We start from the raw sequence: 14155 nt of genomic DNA, 5'->3' as shown, positions 1-14155 counted from the left end.
GGGCGTGCTGGGGGGGGGGGGGGACAGCGGCCCCAAGGGGGGCGTGCTGGGGGGGGACAGCGGCCCCAAGGGCGGGCGTGCTGGGGGGGACAGCGGCCCCAAGGGGCGGGCGTGCTGGGGGGGACAGCGGCCCCAAGGGGCGGGCGTGCTGGGGGGACAGCGGCCCCAAGGGGCGGGCGTGCTGGGGGGACAGCACATGGGCCACGATGCAAGGAAAAAAAGGTCTCGTGCACACAAGACTTTTTTTTTAATATGGCTGTCAGGGGCTTCTGCCATTTTTCTGCCTCTTAACACCCCTGCGAGTCCATGAGCATACATAGGCATTTAGAGGCAGAGAAACTCGTTCACTCTGTATGGGCCAGAAAACCCAAGTGAACAAGCCCTTATTTTTTTTTAGAATTTACTTTTTTTTTTTACACTGTAGAGTGAATAAATGGGAAGTGGGGCTCCTGTTTATTCACAAAAAACTGCAGGTGTATTGTTCATTAAGGAAAGGAAGGGGCTGGTAAATATGACATTAACCAGCCCCCCCCCATCCTGAAAAGATCCACAAGCCATTTTGTGTGCTTGCAGCAGCTGGAGGAAGAGGAGAGAAGTTGGCAGTGCTACAGAGGGGGGCACCGGGGTGGGTAGGATGGGATGTAAGCAGGGAGGGTTCACTGTGGTGCTGCTGTAAGGAACTTACCTGATTACTCGTACGAGGTCATGAAATGCTTTGTCCACATTCTGCGGCGGGTCCTTGGCACTTGTCTCAATGTATGGAATCTATAAAAAAAAAAAAAAAAGAAGTTATAAAGAGGTGACAGTAGAATAGCCAAGGCTCTAATCACAAGTGTCCCATTTTTACATTTCATGCTGCAAGCCAAAAAATATCCAGTTGCTTACTGGCTTATAGCCTAGTCCAAAATGATGTAATATCCCAGGAGTCCTCAGGAGGGGGCTTTCTTAGCCAAGCACACTTCTGCATGCATGCCTGAACTAAGGGCAGACAGGGGCCAGGAATCTACATCAATCATCTGCCCTTACTCAAGATGGCCGCCACCTGAAATGCTGGGGGAGTGGGGGGGGGGTTGGGGGTTCAAATTATTACTCAGCAAAAAAAAGTAAATAAAAAAAAAAACCCATGTTGACATAGATGGTGGAGTTTGTTTTGAATACAAAAAGTAGAGTTTTCAGTTTGTGATGCAGATATAGTTAGGTTCTGCTTTAAAAAAAAAAAAAAACTTTTTTTTGTTTTTGTTTTTTTGTTTTTTAACACCGCTTCACATAGGGCGGGTCAAATCCAAACCAAATTCCAAGTTTGGATAGGATGATAAGGGGCTGCATCCATTCTATAAAGGGCCAAAATACCAATGCAGTATTCCTTTTAGGATCAATATATCAATTAAGGTCTTTTCCCCACAAACCAAAAGCCTCCTAGCATCATAGGCTATGAGTAAGGCTTCCTAGCCGAAACGTGTTGGGATGTTTGCTGTACTCCTATTATGTAGCCAATTAAAGATGCCATTTTATGGAGGACACAAAGTAGCCAGTTCTATTAGCCAATAAAGATTCACTTTTGTGGAGGACACCAAGTAGCCTGTGCTATTCTATCGCTGGATTGTTACTGAAGTGTAGAGGAACCTGAGAAAGACCACCAGGTCTCGGCCCCCTATAGCGTTAAATGAGACTTTTTCCTACTTCCTACCAAAACCTCTCCAGTCTGGAAGATCTGTGTCACGTCAACCACTTCACTTTTTTCCTTCTGTGCCACCCCCCAACATCATTCCCCCTTCCACTTACGTTGTGTTTTACCGCCATTTCCTTCCCTTGTTCGCTGGAAATTTTCCTTAAGTGCATCAGGTCAACTTTGTTGGCGACGAGAATCATCGGGAACGACTCTCTGCAAGGAGGAAGAGAAACCTTCAGAAGAAAGACATACGGAAAAAAAAAAAAAAAAAAAAAATAAAAAAGGCTTCATGGGCCGTACAGCTACCATCAACGTTCTTTGCTGGAGCCACCAAAAAAAAAAGGGAAGGATATTATCGGGATTGGGGAAGCTTTAGTTGTTTTTGGGCAGCGCAATGCAGGTAAGTCTGACATTGACGGACAACAAATCCTTTTTAGAATTTAGAAAGCCCAGCTCCAGGCTCAGACCCCTCAGTACCCCCATGATTTAATATTTGTTTTTTTAAATTATATCCAAGTGGTTAGTTCCCCTTTAAGAAATGCAGTCATAGGGCCCCAATAGGCAAGAGCAACTGCTGGATTTGTAGAATGGCCTTTCCTGTAGGCCATTTGGCCCCCTTCCCCAAGGCCTGGCTGAAGCAAAAACGAGGTAACCCCCCCGACTCCTATAATGCTGGGATAACTAGAACCTTCAGGACCCCAGTGCAAGAAACCATGGCGGGCCCCTCTTCAGTCAAAACAGCTATGGTGAGCAGTGGGCGGGTCTTAAGGGCGGGGGGGGGGGGGGAATTGAACACAATCTGCGCCTGCATTATACACTGCACCCATATACTACAAATAGAAATTGGAAAATACTGCGCTTAAATCTAAAAAAAAAAAAAATGAAAAAATACCCTAGGTTTTAGGAGCTGCAGTTACTAGGATGTGATACACATCAAAAAGTCAATATATAAACAGATGTAACTACGCCCATATACTACAGTCCTTGTACCCACATCACTAAGGGGCACTTTAGAGGATTTAAGGGGCACGCTGGGGAGGTACCAAGTTATTACCTTCAGTGTAGCCCCTTACATCCTCCTCCAGAGAATACTGTACTAAAGGGGCACTCTGGAGGTACTAAGTTAGTACCTCCAGAGTGCCCCCTTATGCCCTCCTGCTCCTCCAGAGCACCCTCAAAACTAGTGCCCCTTACATCCTCCTGCAGAGTGCCCCCTTATGCCCTCTTGCTCCTCCAGAGCCCCCCCCCCAAAGTTAGTGCCCCCTTTCACATACCTTCTGGCCTGGGTGCGACTCAATTAGAGAACTGCAGAGCTCAGACTACCAGTGTGGTCGGGGGGGGGGGGGGGGGGCATGTGATTATAAAAGTCACACCCCGCTGCCTGATCCGAGGCCGAGACTGGCAGTTCTCTGATCAGGTGGCTCCAGAGCTGTGCATGTGCAGTTCAGAGTCGCAGCCAAGGATTCCCCCCCCCCCCCCGTTCCAAAGTGTTTCAGTGCTAGCTGTTCAAGAGTTGCAAGTCATGGGCGGGTGGGCAGCCGGGAACTGACAAGGAGAGTTTTTTCCCCTCTTTTAAACAGGCACTTTTCTCCTGTCTACGGAACAGTAAAAAGTGCCCATTTTGGCAGCACTGCATCTTGGGGCCCCTCCATCAGGGTTATTTTTAAAGCAGGGCAAAAGGGGCAGCTGTACTGGGCCCCGTCATTGTTGTGGGGCCCAAAGCAGCTGCTTCATACTTGCCAACTATCCTGGTTTAAATTCCCTTGAGGTTTTAATCCTGTGCTGTGTCCCAATATCTCAGTGTGAAGTGCTGCTACTAATGATGCCCAGCTCTGTCCTATTGCTTTGTACAGATGACTCACCTGCAGACCCTGTGTTTACATATAAATTACCGGCATTCATATAGAAATAGCGGCGGCATATCATGCCCCCCTGAGGTCATATCCACAGTAATCTCTAGCAACTAATCAACAAGCAGAAATCATGTGCTGTAACCTCTAGCAACCAGTTAGTGAGCGGTAATGATACACTGTAACCTCTGGCAACCAATCGCAATAGCTGCCTGATCCGATTCAGTAAACTGATTGAGTCTAGCTGCTACTTATTGTATGTCTCAGAGCAGGTGGAGAGCAAAACTGCATGGTCCCTCACCCCGCCCCCTCCCAGGAAAAGTTTTTGCCCAGGAGGGTCCAATAAATATTAAAGACAGCCCTGCCCTCCATGGTAGCGGAACTCCAGGGCCTGGTCTCAATTGCGACCCTGGTAGTTCCACCACTGTGCTGGGAGCAAGCATCCAAAAATGCACAGTGAGGCACATTACAGCCTTCACCCTTCCCCCATACGCAATTCTTCCACAGATTACACCCCAATGGCCCTTAATCCCGTTCCTAACAGGCACTGAAGCCTGGACTACCAATGGATCACCCTGCATTCACCGACCTTTCTTCCTGCTACTCTGCGTTTTCAGAAGATTGATGGAATTAAATAAAAAAAAAATACTTCTTCTCAGAGTCAAAGGACCCGGATCTCAGGGGCTTCATCCCAAAGTGTCACCCTCCTAGCCATGTAGTGAGGATCACAAGAGTGACTGAGCAGAACTTCAGATCAGGTAAAACTTCACACACGTATTACATATAGAATCTGACTCATTCGGGGTGGGAGTGGGGGTGGGCACAGTGTTCCCCAATCTTACCGGTCTTTGACCCTGAGGATGAGTTGGTGAAAGCGATCAACGTGTTCAAAGCTGGCTTTGTCGGTGACGGAGTAGACAATCAGGAACCCATCGCCAGTCCTCATGTACTGCTCCCGCATAGCGCTGAACTCTTCTTGACCGGCTGTGTCCAGCACTGGGGGAAGATAAAACCGCATCACTCACCGACCACACTTATAATTTATAGGTGGAAAGATGGACTATAGGTCAGAATGATCTAACTGGTTAGTCACTGCCCTCCAATCGCACCCCAAACCTCACCCAACGTCTCCGATTGGACCTGAAACCTGCCTTCCCCAATGACCAGTGAAGCTGAGACCTCGGGGCTCATTATCCATCAGTCCAACCAAAACTGATATCTAGTTGAAGACTTAAAACGTAGATCTGAATCCAGAGGGGGATGACATTCAGTTACTCCAAAGCACTCCGTCAATCCCCCCCCAAATCCCATTTTTCACCCATCTAGGTGTTGCTGATCTCCCCTTGGACTTTTCAGCCACTTCCAGTCTACATGCCCTACCTCTAGCATCAGCAGCAAACCACCGCCCTGCACCAGCTTAACAATGGAGACAATGGAGGACCATGCCTATGCAATGTGTATCAGCATGGTGGCCTGTGGTCTCTACCAGGGGTGGCATGTGACAGAGAGACATAGGAGTACCACTGATCTCCTGCATTGGCATCCTGAGAATACAAGAAGCCATTTTAATAAGCATTGCACAGATATAGTCCAATGTTGTCACACACAATTTTATATTAAATATAAAATACAATATAATTTTAACAACAACTCTTAAAAATATTCAATTTAATAAAATATAATACTTTATTATTGGCATTGTTAGTAGCAACAATGTAGAATTGTTGTCAATAGTAAAAATATATAAAATAAAACTGAAATACCAATACTACGAATACTAATAATTTCTTAATTACCATCAATAAATTATTAAAAATAGCCAACAATACAAAATATAAAAAGGACTAAATATAGAATATTTTAAATTCATTGTTGTTGATCTATCAGTATTAAGACTCACAATATAAAATTTTTTAATCTTTTATATATCTCCCCCCCCCCCCCCCCACTCCCATCATTTTTATTGTTTTCTGGATAATTTGTACAAAAAAAAAAAAAAAAAAAAAAAAAAAAAAGTACTGTAAATACTTTTTTTGTACAAAAAGTATTTACAGTACTTTCTTGTACAAATAATCCAGAAAAGAAAGTGTATGTGTATTATATATATATATATATATACACACACACACACACACACACACACACACACACACACACACACACACGAGGTGTCAAACATCACCTATATTTGAAGAATGGTAAATACAGCATATGTGGTTCACCCGATAATAAATAATTTGTACTCTTAATGTAATAGTAATTTTAGATTTTTAAAAATAAACATTCATATTGAATATTAATAAAAAAAATATATATATATTATATAAATATACATATATACACACATAGTGAGGGAAAAAGGTTTTTAATCCCCTGCTCATTTTGTACGTTTGCCCACTGGACAAAGAAATGATCAGTCTATAATTGTAATGGTCTGTTTATTTCAACAGTGAGAGACCAAAAAATAAATAAAAGGTATACATTGATTTGCATTTTAATGAATAAAAATATGTATTTGACCCCCTATCAAATCAGCAAGATTTCTGGCTCCTAGGCGTTTTATATACAGGTAACGAGCTGAGATTAGGAGCACTTTCTTAAAAGGAGTGCTCCTAATCTCAGCTTGTTACCTGTATAAAAAGTCACCTGTCCACAGAAGCAATCAGATTCCAATCTCTCCACCATGGCCCAGACAAAGAGCTGTCCAAGGATGTCGGGGACAAGATTGTAGACCTACACAAGACTGGAATGGGCTACAAGACCATCGCCAAGCAGCTTAGTGAGAGAGGTGACAACAGTTGGTTCGATTATTTGCAATGGAAGAAACACAAAATAACAATCGCCCTCGGTGTGGAGCTGCATGCAAGATCTCACCTCGTGGAGTTTCAATAATCAGGGGCACGGTGAGGAGTCAGCCCAGAACTACATGGGGAAATCTTATGAAGGATCTCAAAGCAGCTGGGACCATAGTCACCAAGAAGACATTTGGTAACACTACGCCGTAAAGGACTGAAATCCTGCAGCGCCCGCAAGGTCCCCCTGCTGAAGAAATCACATGTACAGGTCCATCTCAAGATTGCTAATGAACATCTGAATGATTCAGAGGAGAACTGGGGGAAAGTCTTGTGGTCAGAGGAGTCCAAAATCGATCTCTTTGGCATCAACTCAACTCTCCGTGTTTGGAGGAGAAGGAATGCTGCCTATGACCCCAAGAACACCATCGCTACCGTCATACATGGAGTGGAAACATTATGCTTTGGGGGCGTTTTCCTGCTAAGGGGACAGGACGACTTCACCGCATCAAAGGGGCGATGGACGGGGCCATGTACCATCAAATCTTGGGTGAGAATTCCTTCAGCCAGGGCACTGAAGACGGGTCGTGGATGGGTCTTCCAGCATGACAATGACCCAAAACACACGGCCAAAGCAACTCCCAGAGTGGCCTAGTCTACAGACCTTCATCCCATAGAAAAATAGGTGGAGGGAGCTGAAGATTCAAGTTACCAAACGTCAGCCTGGAAACCTTAATGACTTGGAGAGGATCTGCACAGAGGAGTGGGACAAAATCCCTCCTGAGATGTGAGCAGACCTGATGATCTCCTACAAGAAACGTCTGACCTCTGTGATTGCCAACAAGGGTTTTGCCACCATGTTTTGCGAAGGGGTCAAATACTTATTTTCACTCATTAAAATGCAAATCAGTTTAGAAAACGTTTTTGAAAAACTTTTCTGGCTCTTTGTTGTTTCCATCTCTCACTGTTATAGTTACATAACAAATTGTGTATGATACATAATGACTTGGCAAACTAAATGTCAGTCAGTCAAGGTTACATTTTTTTTTATTTATTTTTTAAAACAAAACACAGGAGGACAAACAGCCGAGTAGCAATAACGCCACTTGTCACTGTGATGTCACAGTCACACCCGGGAGCCTTTTCTCCGCACACAATGTCTCTGATCAGGCCGTGTTTACTTGTCTGCGCAGGTCAGCCGGGTGCGGTCGGGTTCAGGAATGACGTGTTAAGGAGCGGTTCAGATAAAGGAGAAGCTGAATAGACGACTGACACCTGGCACCAGTCCATCGTCCCCCCCCCCCGGGGGCACACAACCCGATCACGGCTGGGAGGGGAAGCTGGCAGAAACAGCGAATTTCCAACGTGGTTCTGTTAGTGATAGAAATCCTCCGCTCACCTTCTCTGTATATGGAGGGTTATCAGTAAACTCCAGGCTTACCTCCCGCTGATAGACTTCCCTGTATGAAGAATGTCCCTTAAAGCCGTATTAAAACCAAAACATTCTTAGGATGTGGTGGCTGCATTCATTTTCTTTTTTTTAGATTTGCCATTATTTTTACCAGGTGATCTAGCCAGAAAGTCTGCTTTTTTTTAACCGCTTCATCCCCAGAATATTTTACCCCCTTCCTGACCAGAGCACTTTAATAACACACTATAATGTAACACACATACATATAATAATTTATATTATATATATATATATATATATATATATTATATTATATACACACACACACACACATATCTCTATCTTTTATTTATACACTTATTTAATTAAAAAAAAAAAAAAAAAAAAAAAACACACACACACACACACACACACGTGTGTGTGTGTATATATAATAATATCGTCTCTTTAAATATATATTTTAAAAATAATAATTGCTTTTAAATAGAATATTCAAAAATTAAAATATATACTACAATTAAAAATATTATATTTACACCCACTTCATTAAAATAAAACACAATTTATATATATATATATATATATATATATATATATATATATATATATATATATATATATATATATATATATATATATATATACACATACATATACATATACATATACATATACACACACACACACACACACACATACACACACTTGTGTTTTATTTTAATGAAGTGGGTGTAAATATAATATATATTTTTCAAATATTTTCATTTTGAATATTTTCTTTATAATCTACTATTATTTTTAAAATACATTTAAAGAGAAGATATTAAAATTATATATACACACACACACGTGTATTTTTTTTTTAAAATTAAATAAGTGTGTAAATAAAAGAATATTAATTATATTTTTTCAATTATTTATATAGCGCCGACAGTTTACGCAGCACTTTGCAATGTATGGGGGGGGGGGGGGGGGGGGGGCAACACAATTATAGTACAATATAAAAAAGGTACAGGAGGGCCCGGCTCGTACATTCTAAAGGGGGGGTAGAAAAAGTAATAGCTGCAGAGAATGATATGATGGGGGTGACTTGGGGACAGTTAGGTGGGTGTGGGATAGGTTTCCCTAAATAAATGTTAGATAACAAATAACATACTTAAATATTTAATTTATAATTAAAAGAGAAAAAAAATAAAAAAAAAAGACAAAAAAAAGACAAAAAAAAAGGGAAAAAAAATAAATAAAAAAAGAAAGAAAGAGAAAAAGAAATGCAGCCATCACATCACAAATGGAGTTTCATTGAAGTTTTCTTTTAGGGCTCATTCACATCTGTTGCAGTGCGTTATGGAACGTGTTCCGGCCCTTTCCAGGCTCTGCAGCAAAATCACGGTAAAAAAAACCCCCAAAAACCGTAAGTGTGTTTTCACCACGATTTTGCTGTGTTTCATGCTTGTTTCTGGTGCGTTTTGGGTTGCCTGCACCTGTGAAAAATGGACATGCGACTCAAAACAATGTGCCAAATACGCAACTCGCAGTGCGTTTTTTTTACCACGATTGTCATTCATTTCAAGGGGAAGCTGCATTTTTGGTGCGATTTTCAAGGCTGCACTAAAAACGCACCACATCCCACTGCGCAGTGGTGTGAGCAGCGCCACAGGATTAAAAAAAAAAAAAAAAAAAAAAAAAAAAAAAAAGGGAAACTTTTCTTGCGTTCTCTTGCAGAGCAAAAACCGCAGGAAAAAAAAAAATGTATCCACGTGAGGGGCTTTAATGTAGGTCACATGAAGGCTGCCCATTCATTGTGAAGAATGCATGTCGCCACAATACACCGGTGGATAAAAGAAAATAAAAAAAAAAAAAAATAAAAAAAATTATATATATATATATATATATATATATATATATATATATATATATATATATATATATATATATATATATATATATATATATATATATATATATATATATATATATATATATCTTTTTTTATTATTATATATTTTATTTATTCACAATTTGTGTAAAAAAAAAAATATATATTATATACATTTTCGGCCTTTAAGCGCAATATCTTGCTGGTATTTGTAGTTCCTTCTCAAACTGGCACGCAGCACATTTACCATCCTGGCCACCCTCAGGTAGCGATTGGCGGTAGGTGGCAGATGGGATGCCAAGTGGGGAGAAGCCAGCAGCCCTGTCAGATGGCATTGCAGCGGTGACCAGAAGCAGACTGGCACATTGGCATGCCGTGCGGTGCAGAAGCTGCAATTCCTGTGCCACGTCACGGCTTGTCAATCACTCCTGCCAAGCCTCACCCCGCCGACCCCCAGACCAGGTTCCTGCACATTCCCGTCACAGGATGTGACCCCAACCCCTCTCGGGGGGGGGGGGGGGGGTGTTGTGTGTTGTGCCATTCCTGGAATCAGGCAGGTCGGCACACGGCACAATACGCAGAATTCTAAGAAAATACCTTGAAAAGTCGAATCCACTTTTCGCAGAATAGTACAACGGAGAGGATTACTGGCTTATGGAGGCAAGGAGGGGGGGGGGGGGGCTTCCAGGGGAGTCAGTCGATTGAAGCTAAACTGCAGGAAAATAAATAGCTAAATACATACGAGAGCAGTTTTAAGGGTTTGTCCATCCAGTCCAGAGATTTACACAGCTCAGCCCTCTGGCAGGGTAGGGGACCCCCCATTTCTCTTCCCCCACCCCTTCATTCTGATGGCACAGTGAAAGGAGAAGCAGCACAGTGATGCCGTCTATTCGCTCTGCTCTCTCCTTCCACAAACATGCTCCTTGCACTGCATTCCAACTCCTTGTGCTACTTCTCCCAGTCTGAGCTCCGCTGTGCCCATACCAAGTCACTTTTTAGGAACCTGCACTACTTGTATTCTACATCAGGGATTTGCAATTAGTGGACCTCCAGCGGTTGAAGAACTGCAAGTCCCATGAGGCGTAGCAAGACTCCGACAGCCACAAGCATGACACCCAGAGGCATGATGAGACTTGTAGTTCTGCAACAGCTGGAGGTCCGCTAATTGCAGATCCCTGTTATACATTCTTCATTGTATTTTTTTAAAGATCTGCATTACCACTTGGTGGCTATATTACCCCCCAATGCAGAAGTTGCACCTATTAGATAAGTGTATAATAAGGCTCACCTCGAGGTACTGTACATCGCTCCTAAAAACGTGCGCCGTTCAGGAGACGTTTACCTTGTAGTGCGCCGATGACGCCTTACCTACAAGTGCCGTGACCGCATGATCGCCGGATGGACGTCGCGTGACTCCGGCCAGTCACAGAGCCGGAGTCCACGGCCCCGGGAGGAAGAGGGGCGAAGATGGACGCGGCCACCAGTGCGGACATCGCGGGCTACGTTTTACAGGTAAGTGGCACATAATGGGCTAGTATGCCATGCATACTAGCTAGAGCTGCACAATTAAATTATCAAGAATCATTATCGTGATCTTGACTAAAGAGTTTCACAATTCTTTCTATGCAAAGAATTCTCTCTGCTCTTCTGAAGCCTTCAAAAGAAAGGAAGGACAAAAAAAACGGGCAGTCTGCCAAGAATCACAACATTCTTTATCAGTTGAACTCAAGTATAAACATTGTAACAATTTGTCAACGGAATAGACTTTGTGTGTAAGTGAAAAAAGTTTAACCACCTAAAACACTAAACCTTTTTCTGACAATTGTTGGTTTCAAGTTAAAATTTTTATTTATTTTTTTTGCTAGAAAATTACTTAGAACCCCCAAACATTAAATTTTCTTTTTTAGTAGAGACGCTAGAGAATAAAATGGTGGTTGTTGCAATATTTTATGTCACACTGCAATGAAAAAAAAAAATAAAAAACACCCACTAGCCAGTAAGTTAGCCCATTTTTTTTGTATAATGTGAAAGATTTTACGTTGCAAAAATAGTGAGGGAATCAGGATCTTTTATTGTAAGCAAAAAAAAAAAAAAAGACGGTGATTCTCAGTTTGACCAGAATCATGCAGCTCTAATACTAGCCCATTATGCTTTTACTTTGCAGGGGATAAAAAAAATAAAAAAATAAAATAAAATAAAAAAAGGGGGGGGGGGGGGGGGGAGGTGAGTAGGTTTTCATCAGGTTTTACTTACGGATCGCCCGCCATTGTTATACGGCAGCTGTTTGAAGGAGGAGGATATTGTAGTTATGTCAGCAGCTATCCGCCATAAACCCCGGTATCCTCATTTTCACCTGGCAATCCGCTACAAGTGGTCTCTGCGGCGGATTCGTGCGAGATCACTTTTATCGTGACAGGAGAGGGGCCCCCCCCCTCCTGCCACGATCCGGTGCCCTCCGCTGCTTACCGGAGCCGTCAGCAGCTGCGGAGGCGATCGCGTCCTGTCAGTAGCTCGGTATGGAGAGTGAGGGGAAGATGGCTCCCATCCGTCTCCATATTACTGCGACCTCAAAACTTCACTTCCACCCATAGCTCTTAAAAGGGCCATTTTTTTTTTTTTTAAAAGGACAATTTTTTTTTTTTTATTGCATTTTAGTGTAAATATGAGATGTGAGGTCTTTTTGGAGGTCCTGTCATGCTTTTTTCCTATTACAAGGGATGTTTACATTCTTTGTAATAGGAATACATTTTTTTTTTTGTAAAACCGTGTAAAAAAAAAAAAAAAAAAAAAAAAAAAAAAAGGTGTAATATATTTTTTTTTTAACACGCCCTGTCCCATCAAGCTCGCACGCAGAAGTGATCGCACACGCAAGTAGCGCCCAGCATATGAAAACGGTGTTCAAGCCACACATGTGAGGTGTCGCCGGGATCGGCAGAGCGAGAGCAATAATTCTAGCCCTCCTCTGTCATGCAAAATATGCAACCTGTAGAATTTTTAAACTTCTCTTATGGAGATCAAGGGTAAATGTTGTCGCCATTCCACGAGCAGGCACAATTTTGAAGCCTAGTCCCAATTCAACCAATAAAAATGTTAGGAATACGGTCCTCTTTATGGAGAGATCTAGGGACCACAAATCTCTCCTCTACCCGTGAAAACAAAAGATGGGGGAAAAAAAAAAAAAAACGTAACGTGTATGCATAATTTTTTAAAAATAAATAATAAATTTGTTTTCTTTCCACCCTAGACCGGAAGTGATGTCATGACGTTGCTCTGTTCCTCCTATATCATAGAGGTGATCAGAGACTATCTGGTCTCGGTTCACCTCTATGGCCAGCCAGGCGAGCCGTCAGATTGTTTTCCGGGATTATCCGGTAGAAGCGGTAAGCCTAGGTGGTGTGTGGACGACCCCTCCGGGTGCTTTCTAAAAGTGATCCAACGGCTAATCATCCACTTTGATCGCTTTTATGAGAAATTCACTGGCTGAAAAAATAAAACGGGGGGGTTAAGAGCACAGGGTTATGGCCGATAGCACCAAACATAATGCCAGTACACCACTTGCAATCCGCAGCATATCGCGCGCGCGCGCGCGCACACACACACACACACACGTGTATTGTGGTCAGCAAGGGGTTAATGTCAGACCTCTTGCAGAGAGAATAGCAATTGCGCGTTACATCACTCAGGTCTTGCACAAAACAATCCCTCTCTGCTTGTCATCTTATCATAGGACACAAGGGGGCCAACTAACTGCAGTCAAGTGTAAATGAAATGGAAATATGGCACAGCAAACAGGTTAAAGTCACACCATTACAGAGAAAACTCTGGAAATACACCGCCAGTCTCTCTCCAATATGCAACAAGTCATCTTTCCTTACCATCGAGGATAGCCCACTGCCCATCGATCTCCGTGTGCTTCAGGTAGGAGTCCTCTATGGTGGGATCGTAATCCGGCACGAAGATCTTCTGGAAGAACTGGATGGTCAGCGCGCTCTTCCCCACACCGCCGTCTCCCACCACCACCAGTTTGTAGGTCGGCAAATTGTCACTCAGGACCGCGCTGGTCGCCATGATGCCTTTCCCGATCCTGATGGGGAGGAAGGAGAAGGAGAAGGTGTTAGAGAACCACTGAATGAGAGAGATGGGAAACCACTGAATGAGAAAACCACTGAATGAGAAAGAGGGAGACCACTGAATGAGAGATGAGAAACCACTGAATGAGTTCAACACAGAAGACTATAAAAAGGACATAAACCAGAACGCTGAAGGCGTCTCTCTCACACGGCTGTATGAATTATACACCAGAAAAAATAAATTTAAGAAAGCCTCTAGTGTTGGGTTTTTATGCGCCTTTCCCAGCGTACGATGTGCTGCGTTTAGATGCACATGAGCCCTTTACAGTAAAGCCTTGGATTGCGAGCAGAATCCCTTCCGGAAACATGCTTGTAATCCAAAGCACTCTTATATCAAAGCAAATTTCCCCATAAGAAATAATTAAAACTCAAATGATTGGTTCCACAGCCATTTATTCATAGGTCCTTCAGTTTATAGTCCATATAA

General features: G+C 42.8%; 1 protein-coding gene across 1 annotated transcript; it reads right to left on the bottom strand.

The window, feature by feature from the left end:
• Nucleotides 1-657: 657 nt before the first annotated feature.
• MRAS (muscle RAS oncogene homolog) lies at nt 658-13697 on the bottom strand. Its single transcript, XM_077465247.1, has 4 exons — nt 13474-13697; nt 4362-4515; nt 1783-1882; nt 658-765 (listed from the first exon to the last, which is right to left on the bottom strand). The coding sequence occupies exons 1-4, from the start codon at nt 13664-13666 to the stop codon at nt 682-684; spliced, it is 531 nt and encodes a 176-aa protein (XP_077321373.1). The 5' UTR covers nt 13667-13697; the 3' UTR covers nt 658-681.
• Between the last annotated feature and the right edge of the window lie 458 nt (nt 13698-14155).

The sequence above is a fragment of the Lithobates pipiens genome, unplaced genomic scaffold (assembly GCF_037356315.1).
Source record: "Lithobates pipiens isolate NorthernLeopardFrog02 unplaced genomic scaffold, aLitPip1_a1.2 Scaffold_332, whole genome shotgun sequence".
In the NCBI taxonomy this organism is placed as follows: domain Eukaryota; kingdom Metazoa; phylum Chordata; class Amphibia; order Anura; family Ranidae; genus Lithobates; species Lithobates pipiens.
The sequence above is the reverse complement of the archived record's forward strand: the minus strand, read 5'-3'. Positions and strand labels throughout refer to the sequence as shown.

Bases quoted from the DNA above. Each gene is read 5' to 3' on its own strand.
- MRAS (XM_077465247.1), bottom strand. From the start codon at position 13,666: ATGGCGACCAGCGCGGTCCTGAGTGACAATTTGCCGACCTACAAACTG. The intron at 4,516-13,473 runs GTAAGGAAAGAT...ATCTTCCCCCAG, and splicing joins GCAGTGGGCTATCCTCGATG to TGCTGGACACAGCCGGTCAA. The intron at 1,883-4,361 runs GTAAGATTGGGG...TCCTCCTTGCAG, and splicing joins ATCCTCAGGGTCAAAGACCG to AGAGTCGTTCCCGATGATTC.